The sequence below is a fragment of the Sminthopsis crassicaudata genome, chromosome 1 (genome assembly GCF_048593235.1).
Source record: "Sminthopsis crassicaudata isolate SCR6 chromosome 1, ASM4859323v1, whole genome shotgun sequence".
Taxonomy (NCBI): Eukaryota; Metazoa; Chordata; class Mammalia; order Dasyuromorphia; family Dasyuridae; genus Sminthopsis; species Sminthopsis crassicaudata.
The window spans coordinates 20,219,926-20,235,060 of record NC_133617.1 but is presented as its reverse complement, the minus strand read 5'-3'; the positions used below and the strand labels follow the sequence as shown (position 1 = coordinate 20,235,060).

The window sequence follows — 15,135 nt, the reverse complement described above, 5'->3', positions numbered from 1 at the left end:
TTTTTTTTTTTTTTTTTTGGTTTCTATTTGTATTCACAGTGTTTAGAGCAATGCCTGGACTATAATAAATGTTTGATAAATGCTCTATCTATTTATCTATATATTGATCACCTCTCTATCCACTGATATATTCATTTGTCTGTCCTATCTAACTTATCTGCCTATCTGTTTTTCTATCATCTATCATTCTGGGATTCTCAAACTACAGCCCAAGGGTCAGATGCAGCAGCTGAGGATGTTTATGCGGCCTGCCTGGTTATGGAAAATGGGTTGAGGGGCGGAGACAGTGTGAGATTTTGTTTTTACTATAGTCCGGCCCTCCAACACTCTGAGGGACAGTGAACTGGCCCCCTATTTAAAAAGTTTGAGGATCACTAGCTATTCATCTATGAATGTCTGTTTCTCTAGCTCTGAAGTGGAAATTTCCTGAATAATGGAGGAAACAAAGGTTTAAACTTCCAAGCATGTTGATTTATTAAGCAATGCTTTCTAATTGCGTAACAAATTGAGATCAAGCCTCCTCAGTTTTACCACTGGACCCCAAATATGGAGGAGACAGATTTTTTATGCATTAAAACAATCAAATAATACAAATTGATTACAAGAAAACAATTAATTGGGATATGAAATTAGTTAATCTGATTTTTAATTGGAGGAAAGATTAAGGATTTTCCAAGTTGGGAAGGGAAGAGCAAATAGGTACCATTTCCTGAAATCAGAAAAAGAGGTGCTCCACTGCCCCTAAATATATTATTCAATCAAAGGAACATAGAAATAATAATTGATTAACTAGAGCAGGACCAAATTTCAGATAAGGTACATGGGTTGCTTGAGATATATAATTATGAAAATCTTCTTCCATCAGTCTTTGGATTTGACCAGGTTTTTGATCAGCATAATCTTATTAAAGTCCTTATTTAAGGCTCCCTAAGCAACATATAGAAGTGGTCTAACTTCCCAGTCATATAGGGTTGGGTTCACACTATACAATAAAGTTTTCTTCAAGTTTCCACAACTGAATGAAGTTCTTGCCTGATATTATCAGAATATTATTAACTTTTATTAATAATATGTAACAATATAATAATAGTTATTATTAGAATAACAGTGAGAAGATGACTTGTTTCCTTCTCTATAGTTATCTCTGGGATTCTTTGGGATAGTCTAGGTCTTCTCCTGAAGTATATCCCACAGAAGTCAATATTTTGTGATGTGTAAAAAGTTTGAGAGAGTTTCTGGGTAATCAATTACTTTATTAATTATTGTTTGAGGATAATTAATGAAAGAAGTCAGTAACCATCTTGAATGCCAAAAGACCACTCATGGAGGTCTTTCATTATGTATATGCCCTTGGAAGAGTGGCTATTTCCAACTGGCAACAATAAATTTTTATTGGTTAACAATTAATGAGAGGTGTACCTATTCTAAAGAGGGGCTGTAGGACGTGACTTTGATCACTCTTGCTCCCAGGTCACCCCCAATCTCAGATAAATCTAGACAAAAGATGTACCCCCCCACCAGATCCTTCCTGTGTAAGGGCCCTTTAAATAGGGGGACACAGTGCAACAGGAGATTTGAGTCCCCCCAGGAAGTAATTTCTGTGGATATTGTAGGTGGGATCTTGGCCACATTGAGATAGCTTCGTAATGGGTGACTCTCTCGCTGATTGGCTGTGTGTGTGACCTCACAGGCCCTTTATAAGCCCACTGCAAGCAGCAGTCGCTCTCTTTAACCTGGCACTCTTTACCCTAGCTCCCTAGCCTGGGTGGCCAAGCTGAGATGGGTAGCCAAAAGAGGTAAGGAGTTTGGTAGTGAACATGTGGGTCTTCTGACCAGATGTTCACTCGGGAACCAACAAGTCAGGGAATCAGTCAGGGCATTATGTGAGTAGGTATAATAAAGGCTTTTAAGATTACACGTGGCTGTTCTTGAGTGCACTACAGGTTATTAAGCTATAGATTCAAGAGATCGTGGCCAGAGAACTTTGAAGGCCTCAGAGGAGAGGAGCCGGGTAGAGTTGACACTGCAAAGGTCAGTGGTCAAAGGTACTCTGTTGGGCCTAGGCTAGACTAGTAATACTAACTGCCAGGAGTGCATGTTACATTCCTGAGTGGAACAAAAGGGGCTAAAATTCACCTTAGGGTAAATACTTCGTAAGATTTTCTAGTTGGATGAAATCTCCTATCCAAAACCAAAAAGCATGTATGATGGGGGTATGGACAAGCTTATCCATTAACAATATCCTTCAGCAACTGAACAACCTGCAACTTTCTAGTTTCTAAATGAGAAGGTAAAAACATCGTGGTCCTAATTTCAAAAATGAATTATTAATATGAGATAAACAATCACTTTTCTCAGCTCTTCAGAGGTCAGCAGTTACTCATGATGATGGTGTCACTGTCCTGGATCCCATAGTTTCTGAGGGTCTTGTAACTGTGAAGTCTTTGACCTTGGAATTCTAGGAGTTGGGACTTTACTGGAAACCCCCCTGCCTCTTCAATCTTCTCCTTCAGATCATGGATATAGTCATCAGGGTCAACAGCATAAACTTTGATGTGGTTGTTGGGCCCCTTAACAAAGATCTGGATCTCAGGCCAGAAGGTTTCCAATAGATAGACAACAATTCGATAGAAGATCCCATATTGGGCTAATGTATCTCTCCCTCTGAGGAGTTGCCTTTCACCATTGGGATCTTGGAAAGTGAGACGTAGCTGACCTGTGAGCTCTAGTTCCTGTCTGATTTTCTGTTTCATCCTCCTAATCAGGTCATCAGGATTCACCCAGAGTGTCCAATTTTTCCAACCAGACTGTCTCAGAACCACCTTCACATTTCTGGTTCCCTGGATAGGAGGGGGATAAAAGAACATCAATCAAGGATTCTTTGTGGGGGACACAGCCTCAGAAAATGTCACCACCCTCTGCTCCTAGGGATGGGAACAAGGTGGTTCACCAAACCACACACTATTCATAGTGACAGCTTTATAATAACTGGAGCTGCTTATAGAGCTGACAACAGTTAGCATTTATATAGCACCTACCATGTGCTGAGTGTACTGCTAAGCCTTCTAAAAATATCTCATCTGATCATCACAATCACCTTGTGAAGGAGGTGCTATTATTAAATCCATTTTAAAGTTGAGGAAACTGAGGCAGACATGTTAATTGACTTTGTCTAGGATCACACAATTAGCAAGTTTCTGAGATTGGATTTTACTTAGATTTTCTTTTCATTGTGCTACTGAGCTGCCATATAACAATTTCTTGTCTTTTTCAGAATGTTTAATGTGTTTCTATCCCTAGCAGTGGGAATAAGAAGATCACTGGCACTGAACTTAGAAGATCTAGAGGAATGGATTTTAAATCTTGCTTTTGTTGTGGTTCTTTTAAAATTAAATTAAATTAAAAGAGCCCTTAGCTTTGTTCGGGCTTGTTTCCTCATCTTTAAAAGCATGTACAACTAAGAGATACAGATGTTTGATTTATATATTATCATCGGAGATCCAGCACAATGCAGTGGAAAGGAACTGCCTCTGAGTTCAGAGGAGCCATATTCGATTCTGACCCTGATCTCTCTGCCAGATTCTTTGTTCCACTTAGCAAAGTTCCACTTTGTTCCACTGCCCTCTCCAGGCAGTACATTTGGGGTTATGGAGGTGATAAAATAATGGAACCTGTTCAGCTTCTTCCCTGGGAGGGAAAATTAGAGGGGATGGGATGCAGACTGGAAGTAGAGGAAATGATGAGGTCCAGACTTGGGGAGTGATGTCTGTACCTGGACATCCCAGCTTTGGATTTCTTCATCATTTTCATCATAGCAGCAGTCCTGTTTCAGGCAGTAGGCAGCCGCCTGGGCCAACACATCCCATCTCCTGCCCTCTCCCACATTATTAGTAGGGTCGGCTGGATCCAAAATAATGGGTCTAGGACAGAGAAGTAGGTTCAGAATGGCGCTCTGTCCCCAGCCCTTTAGCTTCTTTTGCATTGAGTTTAAACCTGTTGCTTTGCAAGTTTGCCTCATGGTTGCCAGTTCTGCTCCTGTGAGACCAAGAAGGACCAGTAGAGTCTTTGTTCCATAGACAATGATCTGGTTGGAGAATGGGATTGAGGTACCTTGATAGAGGTAGTTCAACCCACTATGTCATCCTCATTTCCACTTTTCTCTTTACAAAAGCCCTCATCTACTCATCTCCCAGGTGGTCCCCCAATCACACTCCTTCCCCGTGTGAAAAGAAGCCCCCCAGCCTCCACTTCCGGCCTTCTCATGATCCCTCCCCCATAGAGAGTAGAAGCAGGGAGAAGGGCGTTAGCACCTATTTTTCTTCAGTTTGTTTTTCACAAAGTCTCGAATGATGGCATTTTCAAAATTATAATTTGTGGTCCAATAGATGCATATGTTCTCATAGTCCTGCAGCAGCTTCATCACAGTTACGAAGCCTTCCTCAGTTCTGAAGTACTCGGCTTTTTGAGTCCCCATCTCCCAAGCATAGACGGTCAGTAGCTCCAGGGCATATTTGGGGGGTAGAAAGATTTTGGGGCACTTAGCTTTCACTTTCTATGAGAAAAAACAAGACCATCCTTCAAGAGTTATCGTCAATCAATCATTCAATCAACACACATTTATTAATGAATGAAAGCTCTTCAAGCACTAATGCTTTCTTGATGTCAGACACTGTGCTAGGTCCCAGGGACAACAAGGCAAAAGTAAAAGCCATCTCTGACACTAAAGAGATTACATTCTACTGGAAGGGGACATCATTTACGTAGTTTGGATTCCTAGTAAATATAAGTTAATTTTAGGGAGAGCAGCTGGGTAGTAGTGCTTGAACTGAGAGTTTTTTTTTTTTTTTTTTTTTTGGCTGTGTTTGAGTGACTTGCCCAGGATCACATGGCCAGGAAGTGTTAAGTGTCTGAGATCAGATTTGAACTTGGGTCCTCCTGATTTCACGGCTGGTGCTCTATCCACTGCGCCACCTAGCTGCCCCTGACCTGAGTTTTAAAAGAGATTTCCACAGGTGAACATGGCCAGACATGGGACACAGTCTATACAAAAGCATAGAGATTGGAAAAGAAATATCATATGTAGAAAGGCAAGAAGGCCCATTTGGCTGGAGTTTAGAATATGGGAAAATGAGTAATGTCCAATATGGTTGGAAAGATAGACTGGAGCTACATGATGAAGCACTTGCCACTGAATATCATTGAGCCCAGGATTGTCATGGTTTCGTCTATACTTAGTAATATCGCTTTGATGGCTATGTGGAGGAGGGGACCTGAGAGGGGAAAGCTTAGAGATAGGGGGATCAATCGAGAGTCCCTGGAATAATCCAGGTAAGAGGTGATAAAGAGCTGACTTGGTGGAGTGCTCATGTGCACAGATAGAAGGGTATAATAAGAGAAATTATAGATTTTGAAGCTACAAGACTAGACGATTGATAAATGTGGGGTGAGAGAAAGTGAATGACTGAAGATAATTCTGGCTTATGAGCCTGGGCCATTAGGAGGAAGGGACGCTCTTGACAAAAACTCAGAAAGAACTCCTCACATCAAGGTTTTAAATGGTTCTCTGTTCCTAGAGTGTATAAGATCACCTTCAATGTTCTTGTTCCTTTATTTATTTCATTCACTGGCCAGAATGCAAGTACTTTTAAGGTTTACAAGGCACTTGATAAATGTTATCTTTTTGGAGCCTCTGGTATCCCTGAAAAAAAAATGGTTAACCCTATGAAATAATCTTGTTTTTCACTCTCATTTTACCACTGGGAAAATTGAGGCTGATAAGGGTTGAGTTGACTTGGGAGAAGAGAAGAGGGACATATGCAAAGCTGTGATCTAGAGAAAGATCTAGCAAAGGAGACAGAAGGAGAACCAGGAGAAAGGAGTATTCTTGACAACTTAGAAAGAAGAGAATATCGAGGAAGAGAGAATGATCAATATACTGTTAAAGGCTATGAGAGGTCAAAGAGAGAATGAGGATTAAGAAAAGGCTATTGGATTTGGCAGTTAAGAGATCACTGGTAACTTTGGCTGGTGTGTGTTTGAGGCAGCATTTGAATTCAAGTCTTCCTGATTCTAGGTCTGGCACTCTAACATTTGCACTCTGTAATGGATAGTGCAATTAACTGTCTGGTACAGGTCCAAAGATTTGGTTAGCAGAAGTGAGGTTGGGCTTAGGGAAAGCCGTCTTTATTCTGGTGGGTTTGTAAAAATTAAAAAGGGAAATCTTGGGTCTAGTTAGTCACTCTTGACTAGTTGAGGTATTCTACTTCTCATGTGGATCATCCTATAGAGCCAGTACACAAGAACTAAAAGTTAGGAGGAATCTAGAGGCCATCAACTGAATTCAATCTGTATCTGACCAAGATTATCTTCCCTGGTATCCTTGACAAAGGTCACCCAGACTCTGCTTGAAGATCTCCTTTGAGGGGTTTGTCCCCTGCTCAGACAGTGGTCCTCAAACTTTTTAAATAGGGGGCCAGTTCACTGTCCCTCAGACTGCGGGAGGGCTGGACTAGAGTAAAAACAAAAGCTCACTCTCTGTCTCTGCCCCTCAGCCCATTTGCCATAACCTGGCAGGCCACATAAACGTCCTCAGCGGGCCGCATGTGGCCTATAGGCCGTAATTTGAGAACCCCTGCTCTCATTGATAGGAAGTTTCCCCTGATATCAAGATGGCGTCTTTATACCTTTCCCCTTGCATTGCTCTTGGTTCTGAAGAAGGCTCTTCTACAGAGTAGCCTTTCAGATACTTGAGGATAGCTCTGAGAAGTTTCTCACTGGAACTTCTTCCTTCTTTAAGCTAACCATTCTTCCTTCTTTCAACCAGGGCCCATGTAGCATGGAATCTGGTCTTCTCACAGTCTTGAGAAATCTCTTTTGGGCAAGCTACAACTTGACTTTCCAATAATGCCACGTTTGGTACCGTGCTCCAGATGTGAGTGGACCAGGGATGCCTGTGGCAGATGTTGGAGCCTTACTCCATTCCAGTAAGTATTAATCAGCTTGATTTCATTCCAAGTTCTGTATATTAAACCTCAGACCTGAGATTGTAAATTCAATGTGACCCAATTACACGGAAAATCCTCCAATTGCTTTTTGTACTTCTGGACCTAGATCTCTTGTCCAACATGAGCATAGGACTATCTTATGGCCACTTAGTCAGTGGCACCTCATGTTTCAGCCAATCTGTGATCCTCCCCACTTCCCCTTTCCCCAATATGTCATTTTTGACTTTCAAGAGCAAGGTCTATCAAACAGTTAGATTCTGTATTCTGCCATGTTTCTTCTGCAAAAATTGGATATTAAACCCTATGAAAACAAGGTCCTGTGGGGCCTTGGAAAATCTGAGGAGAAAAGGAAGAAGAACCCATGGATCCTTTGATAAAGGGCCATTAGCTTAGAGTTATTGTGGGTTGAAAATTTTAATCCCCACACCAGGACCTGTAGGAGCAAATATAAAGTCCTCTACTTGTCATTCAAAGCCCTTCTTAACCTGCTCTTCTTATCTTTTCAGTCTCCTTCCCTTTCTCAGTTTCTTTCCTCTTCTGTTCCCCTACTCCTATCTATTACCAAGATCCTCTAAGATTCCGGAATACTGAATTTCCAGCTGTTCCTCAAACAGGACTCTTTATCTCCAGACTTTGGTCATTTTCTCTGGCTGTCCCCCATGCTTAGAATGCTCTTCTTCCTCATCTCTGCCTCCTGGCTTCCTTTGAATCCCAGCTAAAATTCCACTTCTTCAGGAAGTCTTTCCCTGTTCTCTTTAATTTACTGCAGTCTCTCTGTTGATTATTTCTAATTTATTTCTAATTTATCCTATACATAGCTTCTTTGTACATAGTAGCTTATATAGTGCATTCCCCATTAGATTGAGCTCCTTAAAAACATGAATTGTCTTTATATCTACAGAGCTTAATATATAGTGCCTGGCACATTTTTGTCACTTAGTCTCTGGGAGTTTCAAGTTACTAATCTAATAACTACTAACTCTTGTTAGAGTTAGTAGTTACTCTACAAACTAGAATAAGTAGCTCTAGTTACTTACTAGGAGTAAGTGACGGTATCTATTCTGCTCTTCCTGGATGCCTTCCCATCGGGAGGCCCCTGCCTTATCATGGGTTGTGCTGTAAGAGGGTAGTATTATCTCTTAGGTCATCAGACAGTCTAGCAGTAGGCAAGCAGGGGGCCTTGCTGAGACCAAAGAGGGTGTTGATTCAATTCAAGAATAGAAATCCAGATCTCTTTTGGGAGATAGGGGTTGCACTCCCAGAAACCTCTTACAAGCAATAGTGATGTAACAGCCCCATGCAGAATTCTGCTTAACTGCATGTATACTTCATAGAAGCTGACATTTAGCTCTGGAAGGGACCTTAGAGATGATCTAGTCTTACCTCCATATTTTGTAGAGAAGCAAACTGAGGTCTAAAGACGTGCTTGTCCAATACTGTATGAGGATGTATTCTGATGGAAGTGGATATCTTCAACATAAAGAAGATCCAACTCACTTCCAGCTGATCAATGATGGACAGAAACAACTACACCCAGAGAAGGAACACTGGGAAGTGAATGTAAATTGTTAGCACTACTGTCTATCTACCCAGGTTACTTATACCTTCAGAATCCAATACTTAATGTGCAACAAGAAAATTGGATTTACACACATATATTGTATCTAGGTTATACTGTAACACATGTAAAATGTATGGGATTGCCTGTCATCTAGGGGAGGGAATAGAGGGAGGGAGGGGAAAATCTGGAAAAATGAATTCAAGGGATAATGTTATAAAAAATTACTCATGCATATATACTGTCAAAAATTTTATAATTATAAAATTAATTTTAAAAAAGAGATTAAAAAAAAAAAAGACGTGCTTGTCCAAGATCACACAGGCAGTTAGTAACAGGGACAAGATTAGATCCTCTGACTCTAGTGTTCCCAAAGGAATACTGTAGAAGTGTCCCTTGCTCTTTTTAGACTGTCTCTTACTCTTCTAACCTTCCTGACCCCTGCCAGTGATGATCCCTTTGCCCACTCACCTTCCAACATGGCGCTCACCTTAATATACCAGTGTTTTACCAGACGAAGTAGGTTCTTCAGCTTGGCTGGCAAGTGTTTAAAAAAATTGCTCTGTAACTCAGAGAGGGACGAAGAGAACTCGCCAGGCTTGCTTTGGCTGTTTATCAGATTTTCATAGACCTGTGGAGATGGCTTCTCTTTGGGGGCAAGATTTCCTGTAGGGAGAGGAAATTTAGGGATATGAAGCTCTCTCAGGACAAAGGTTGGAGGATTCCTTCTCTTGGGATGTAGGTCCGACATTATCTGGGGGGTTTGGATTCACTGATACCCAATCCCCCAGAATCACAATCTTAGAGGTGGAAGTGACCCCAGAAGTTGCCTAGCTCCACTGGAAGTGAGCTGTTAAAAGTTTAACAACTGGTTCTCTGAAAAAAACAAAAAAACCAAAAACATTCCTGGCTTGCTTTTAATATTTTCCCTATAGCTTATTGTTATTATCATGCTGATCTATGTAAATAATTTCATTTTAATAACATAAAAATGTTACCATTAAGTCTCAAACAAAATATAAAACAGCAAATCAAACTTTGATTTGTTAGTGATTTCCAAGGCATAAAACCTCATCCTGAAAATTTAACAATCGACTCTTCAGAGTGGATTCTAGCTGGCTTTAGTTTACTCTTGAGTTCCACCCATATCTGAACAAGCTGTCTCCCGACTCATTCACCTTTTGTAGAACAGAACTCATCATCTACTCTTCTGTTCTCCAAACTCATCTGTCTCCCTAATTTCCTCATCTGTGTCCAAATGAAATAACATATGTAAATTTGAAGTGATATGTAAGGATTATGTATTGTTATTATTATTATTATTATTATTATTATTATTATTATTATTCCATCCAGGACAGTACCATTTTTCCAATCATTTTTTTGGTTGTTCAGTTGTGTCCAGTTTTTTGTGATCCTATTTTGGGTTTTCTTGGCAGACCTGCTGGAATGGCTCACCATTTCCTTCTCCAGATAATTTTACAGATGAGGAAACTGAGGCATACAGGGTGAAGTGACTTGCACAGGGTCACACAGCTCATGTCTGAGGCTGAATTTGACCTTTTCCCTATCCCTGATGACTTTATATGTTGCCTCCTTCATTAGACTGTGAGTTCCTTGAGGGCAGGAATTTCCTTTGTGCCTCCAGTACTTAGCCCAGTGCCTGGCTGATAAAAGGCTTATTTTTTGACTTTGCATAAGAGGCTTTTGGACACTACCCTCTAGACCTCTTCTCTCTAGCCTGGCACTTGTGCCCAGGGGGAGACCCTCCTCTTCTCTTACCCATGGCATCAAAGGCTGGGAGCACGTTCACTTTAATAGGCTTGCTCCTCCTCCTCGCCTGGATGTAGAAGGACAGAGATCGAGGACGCGATGTCCATGCCGTAGTGATGCCCTGAACGTCAAAGGCCAGGCTCTTCCGACACCTGGTGAGCCTCTCCTTCACATGGGTGATGATGTGACCTCGGAGCTTGCTCTGCTCTTGGAAGCTGGAGAAGCAGCTCAGGAAAATGACCAGGTCCACATCAGAGCCATGGTTTAGGACTGTCCCCTTCCCAAAGGAGCCTCCCTGCCAAGGACAGACCAGCTTCATTATCCACCAGCATTGATCTTGAGCTGCCTTTGACCCATGAGTAAAATCCCAGAGGGCTCAGAGGCAGAATGTTTGGGGACACACTCCTTGGGACTCTATCATCTAGTTTATACATACGTGCAGTTAATTTTGGGGTTACTTATGTTTAAAATTTTGGTTTTGCAAACTTGAGGGCGGAGATTGCTTCATTTTTCTTTGTATCCTTAATACCTAGCACAATGCCTAATATGCAGTTGATGTAAATTGTGTCCCTTTAACCTTTGGGGGAGGGCCCTGATGTAAACTGTGTCCCCTTTGGGGGGAAGGGTGCTCCTGACTCTCAAACCCTGGGAGGGGCACACTTTTCCCAGACAGCTCCCAGATAAGTAATCTCATTCAATTGGAAATCTCGGCCTGGGCCATAGGCAACTGGCTCAAACTGTTCCCCAGCCCTAAGCCAAGACTAAACGGGATATAATCAAGGGTTTGTTAACAAACACCTTTGCTAATTCCCAGTCAGGAAAGCCTACCCTTCTGGACTAGCCCACTGATGAAGAGATTTTCTTCTCAATGTCAACCCTTCTTTATAATAGTCCTAACAGGACCTTGCCTACCCTTCTGGACTGGCCCACTGATGAAGAGATTTTTCTTCTCAGTGTCAACCCTTCTTTACAATAGTCCTAACAGGACCTTGCCTGCCCTTCTGGACTGGCCCACTGATGAAAAGATTTTTCTTCTCAGTGTCAACCCTTCTTTATAATAGTCCTAACAGGACCTTGCCTACCCTTCTGGACTGGCCCACTGATGAAGAGATTTTTCTTCTCAGTGTCAACCCTTCTTCCTAACAGGACCTTGCCTGCCCTTCTGGATTAGCCCACCCCACTGATGAAGATCTTTTCAGTGTCAACCCTTCTTTATAATAGTCCTAACAGGACTTTGCCCGCTAAGAAAGCTGTCTTCTTAGTGTAAATAAACCCATTCTTTGCCACAAACCTCAGGCCTATATTTATTGGGGTTTGTGAATTCTTTTGCCATTGCTGTTAGAAGCTCGATCTCTCACCCTCAGTTCTTGCACCTTATCACAGTTGGTGCTTAATAAGTATTTGTTGAATGAATAAACTATGCAAGATGCTTTTTGAATACCTCAGTCTTAATAAGAGAAGTTGGGGGCTAGGTAAAGGTAATCCTCATGTTGAGCAAGTGCCCCCAATTAAGAGAAATCCAAAGCTTCTATCCCCAATTTGGGAGCCTTTGATTTCAAATCACCCTTATACTTCTTAATATTTAAAACTTTCAATTTGTTAGCTATAGAATCAGAGGTTCTTTCATACTCTGCCCGTAGGACCTGTGATTCCTAAGTGGAATGGGCTATCCCTAAGTGGAAGGAAATTCTCCCTCCTGGAGTTCTTCAAATTACTTCCTGATTTCAGGCTACCCTGGAACTAAGCCCTACTTTCACTTCCAAGGTGAACCTGGGAAGTGCCTCTGCCCAGCATTAATCAGCACAGTTCAGAGTCTCCTCAAAGTGTCATATCCTAACTCTGACCACAATACTTGGGGCTCTCCTAAAACTGCTGCTCCCCATCTTTGGCCAGGGCAGCCTGGGGCTCTCCTCCTATTATCATAGCCAGCCCTCCCAGCTGTACCTTTTTTTTGCTTCTACATACCAGGTACATTGAGGACAAATTTGGCCATTTTTTGGGTCTCCATTTTTTCTAGCTCTGAGATAAACTGAGGGCCTGAGGAAGATCTTAATTTAGAAAGGCCATAGTCACCCACTGCATCAGGGCCACCACAGGTCATCTTGATATGTCTTGCCATCAAACTCTGCTGGTTCTGTAGGAGAGGGAGGCTGAGGACTTGGCCTGGCACTGTGCTAAGCACCTGACAAATCTGACCTCCTGTCATCCTCACAAAAACTTTGGGAAGTAGATGCTGTGGTTATCCCCATTTTAAAGTTAAGGAAACATACAGGTAGACTTGCCCAGCATCACACAGGTGGTAACATTGTCTAAGGCTGGATTTGAACTCAGGTTTTTCTGGTGCGAGGCTCAGTACTTTATCCACTGGGCCACCTAGCTTCTTTTCAGCTTTCTGTGTTTTGCCTATAAATGCTTCCAGAGGAAACTTGTACAAACTTCTCCCCTCTGTTGTCCCCCCAGGAATGAAAGACTCCATCATATAGCTGAAAAGTCAGGGAGGGGCTCAGGATAGTCATAGGGACATCAGTGAAAACTAGTGACTTGGATATATCCCATTAGAGAAAATGGAAGAAGGGAGAGAACTAGCATTTATTAAGTACCCACTATGTGCCAGGCAGTTTACAGATATTTTATTTGGAGATCTGGGAACTCTAGATCATTTTCTCTTTTTATGATAGGATATTAGATCTTGATCTGCAAAGGACCTCATCCACTAAACAGTGCAATCCTCTCATCTTACAATGGGAGAGAGTGAGATCAGGGAGGTGAGATCTCTTACAATGAGAGAAAGTGAGATCAGGGAGGTGAGATGTCTTACAATGAGAGAAAGTGAGAATAGATAGGGAGGTGAGATGTCTTACAATGGGAGAAAGTGAGAATAGGGAAGTGAGATCTCTTACAATGAGAGAAAGTGAGAATAGGGAGATGAGATGTCTTACAATGAGAGAAAGTGAGAATAGGGAGGTGAGATCTCTTACAATGGGAGAAGGTGAGAATAGGGAGGTGAGATCTCTTACAATGGGAGAAGGTGAGAATAGATAGGGAGGTGAGATCTCTTACAATGGGAGAAGGTGAGAATAGGGAGGTGAGATCTCTTACAATGGGAGAAGGTGAGAATAGGGAGGTGAGATCTCTTACAATGGGAGAAAGTGAGAATAGATAGGGAGGTGAGATCTCTTACAATGGGAGAAAGTGAGAATAGGGAGGTGAGATGTCTTACAATGGGAGAGAGTGAGATCAGGGAGGTGAGATCTCTTACAATGAGAGAAAGTGAGATCAGGGAGGTGAGATGTCTTACAATGAGAGAAAGTGAGATCAGGGAGGTGAGATGTCTTACAATGGGAGAAAGTGAGAATAGGGAAGTGAGATCTCTTACAATGAGAGAAAGTGAGAATAGGGAGATGAGATCTCTTACAATGAGAGAAAGTGAGAATAGGGAGGTGAGATCTCTTACAATGGGAGAAGGTGAGAATAGGGAGGTGAGATCTCTTACAATGGGAGAAGGTGAGAATAGGGAGGTGAGATCTCTTACAATGGGAGAAGGTGAGAATAGATAGGGAGGTGAGATCTCTTACAATGGGAGAAAGTGAGAATAGATAGGGAGGTGAGATCTCTTACAATGGGAGAAAGTGAGAATAGGGAGGTGAGATGTCTTACAATGGGAGAAAGTGAGAATAGGGAGGTGAGATCTCTTACATTGGGAGAAGGTGAGAACAGGGAGGTGAGATCTCTTACAGTGGGAGAAAGTGAGAACAGGGAGGTAAGATATCTTACAAAGGGAGAAGGTGAGGAGGGAAGGTGAGATCTCTTGCCCAGAGTCACCCCAGGAGAGACACAGCATTGGAATCTTTATCCCATAACTTAGAATAGCTTTTGCTCCAGGAGCCCTCCCCTCCTCCCTTCCCTCTCCCCAAGGGCAGCTCTGAGCTGTCTCTATCTCCTGGGCATTTCTGCTTCCCAGGGTCCTCAGGCAGTCCAGCTGGCTATCCATTCTCTGACTTCCTCCACACTGGATGGAGACAAGGTGCATGGCCACTCCCAGAACCTCCTTGTTCTCACCTTGACCACCTTCTTCACCCTAACCTCCCGATCCAGGAAAATCGGTGTATGGAAGCACTGTTCCCTCAGGAAGTTCTCGACCCTCCTAAAGACATCCTTGATCTCCTTCTTCCACTCCACATCTGGTAGGAGGTTGTGAGCCACAAAGGCATCCAGCCTTTTGGCTGGGGTCTGGTACAAATCAGAATAGGACGCCATCTGGACCAGTGGCTACCTGTTGTTGTTGGTGGTGATCTTTCCTTCTCCAGGAGGATCAATGACATCACAAGGATGATGTTGTCCGTCTTAATATCTCCTCCAGAATCATTGAAGTTTCGTCAAGACTCCGTTTGTTTGTGGCAACACCCATTCAATGACTCAGAGCTAGGGAAGAATTGAGGAAATAACTATCACTAAAATATTGATTTGGAGAGAAATTTTAGAAATACTCCAGGAGTGGGGCGGGATCCTGCCCAGTGGCCAGCCCACGTCCTTAAGGGAGCCCATCTTCATCCAGGGGGAGGACACTGTCAGGATACACTGGACAGGATGATGGGGAAAGTTCAGCTGGCTTTACCCAGCTGTCACTTTCCTGTTCTGAATCAAAGGGAGCCCAAGGGGTTCCAGGGGACCACAGGGGACCTCTCTATTTCTGCGCCACCTTAACAATCTGGTTGGAAAAAAGAGAAAGAAATGAAACTAATGCTAAGCTCTTTTTGTATTCCCATCCCAGTAAGTTTCATTTCTCTCCCTTTTGAAGAA

General features: G+C 42.4%; 1 protein-coding gene across 2 annotated transcripts; it reads right to left on the bottom strand.

The window, feature by feature from the left end:
• Window positions 1-449: 449 nt before the first annotated feature.
• On the bottom strand, window positions 450-14,834 carry OASL (2'-5'-oligoadenylate synthetase like). Of its 2 annotated transcripts, XM_074295964.1 has the most exons (7): window positions 14,395-14,834; window positions 10,345-10,630; window positions 9,053-9,228; window positions 8,388-8,474; window positions 4,311-4,552; window positions 3,773-3,920; window positions 450-2,840 (listed from the first exon to the last, which is right to left on the bottom strand). In XM_074295964.1, exons 1-7 carry the CDS (start codon window positions 14,590-14,592, stop codon window positions 2,370-2,372), a joined length of 1,608 nt encoding a protein of 535 aa, XP_074152065.1. In that variant the 5' UTR covers window positions 14,593-14,834; the 3' UTR covers window positions 450-2,369. The 2 variants fall into 2 exon arrangements, with proteins under 2 accessions (XP_074152065.1, XP_074152072.1); XM_074295971.1 differs by lacking the exon at window positions 8,388-8,474.
• Between the last annotated feature and the right edge of the window lie 301 nt (window positions 14,835-15,135).

Coding starts and splice junctions, on each gene's coding strand:
- OASL (XM_074295964.1), bottom strand. CDS start 14,592: ATGGCGTCCTATTCTGATTTGTACCAGACCCCAGCCAAAAGGCTGGAT. Junction 3,921..4,310: donor AACAAACTGAAGAAAAATAG/GTGCTAACGCCC, acceptor TCTCTGTCCTAG/ACCCATTATTTTGGATCCAG. Junction 2,841..3,772: donor TCCAAAGCTGGGATGTCCAG/GTACAGACATCA, acceptor CCTCCTATCCAG/GGAACCAGAAATGTGAAGGT.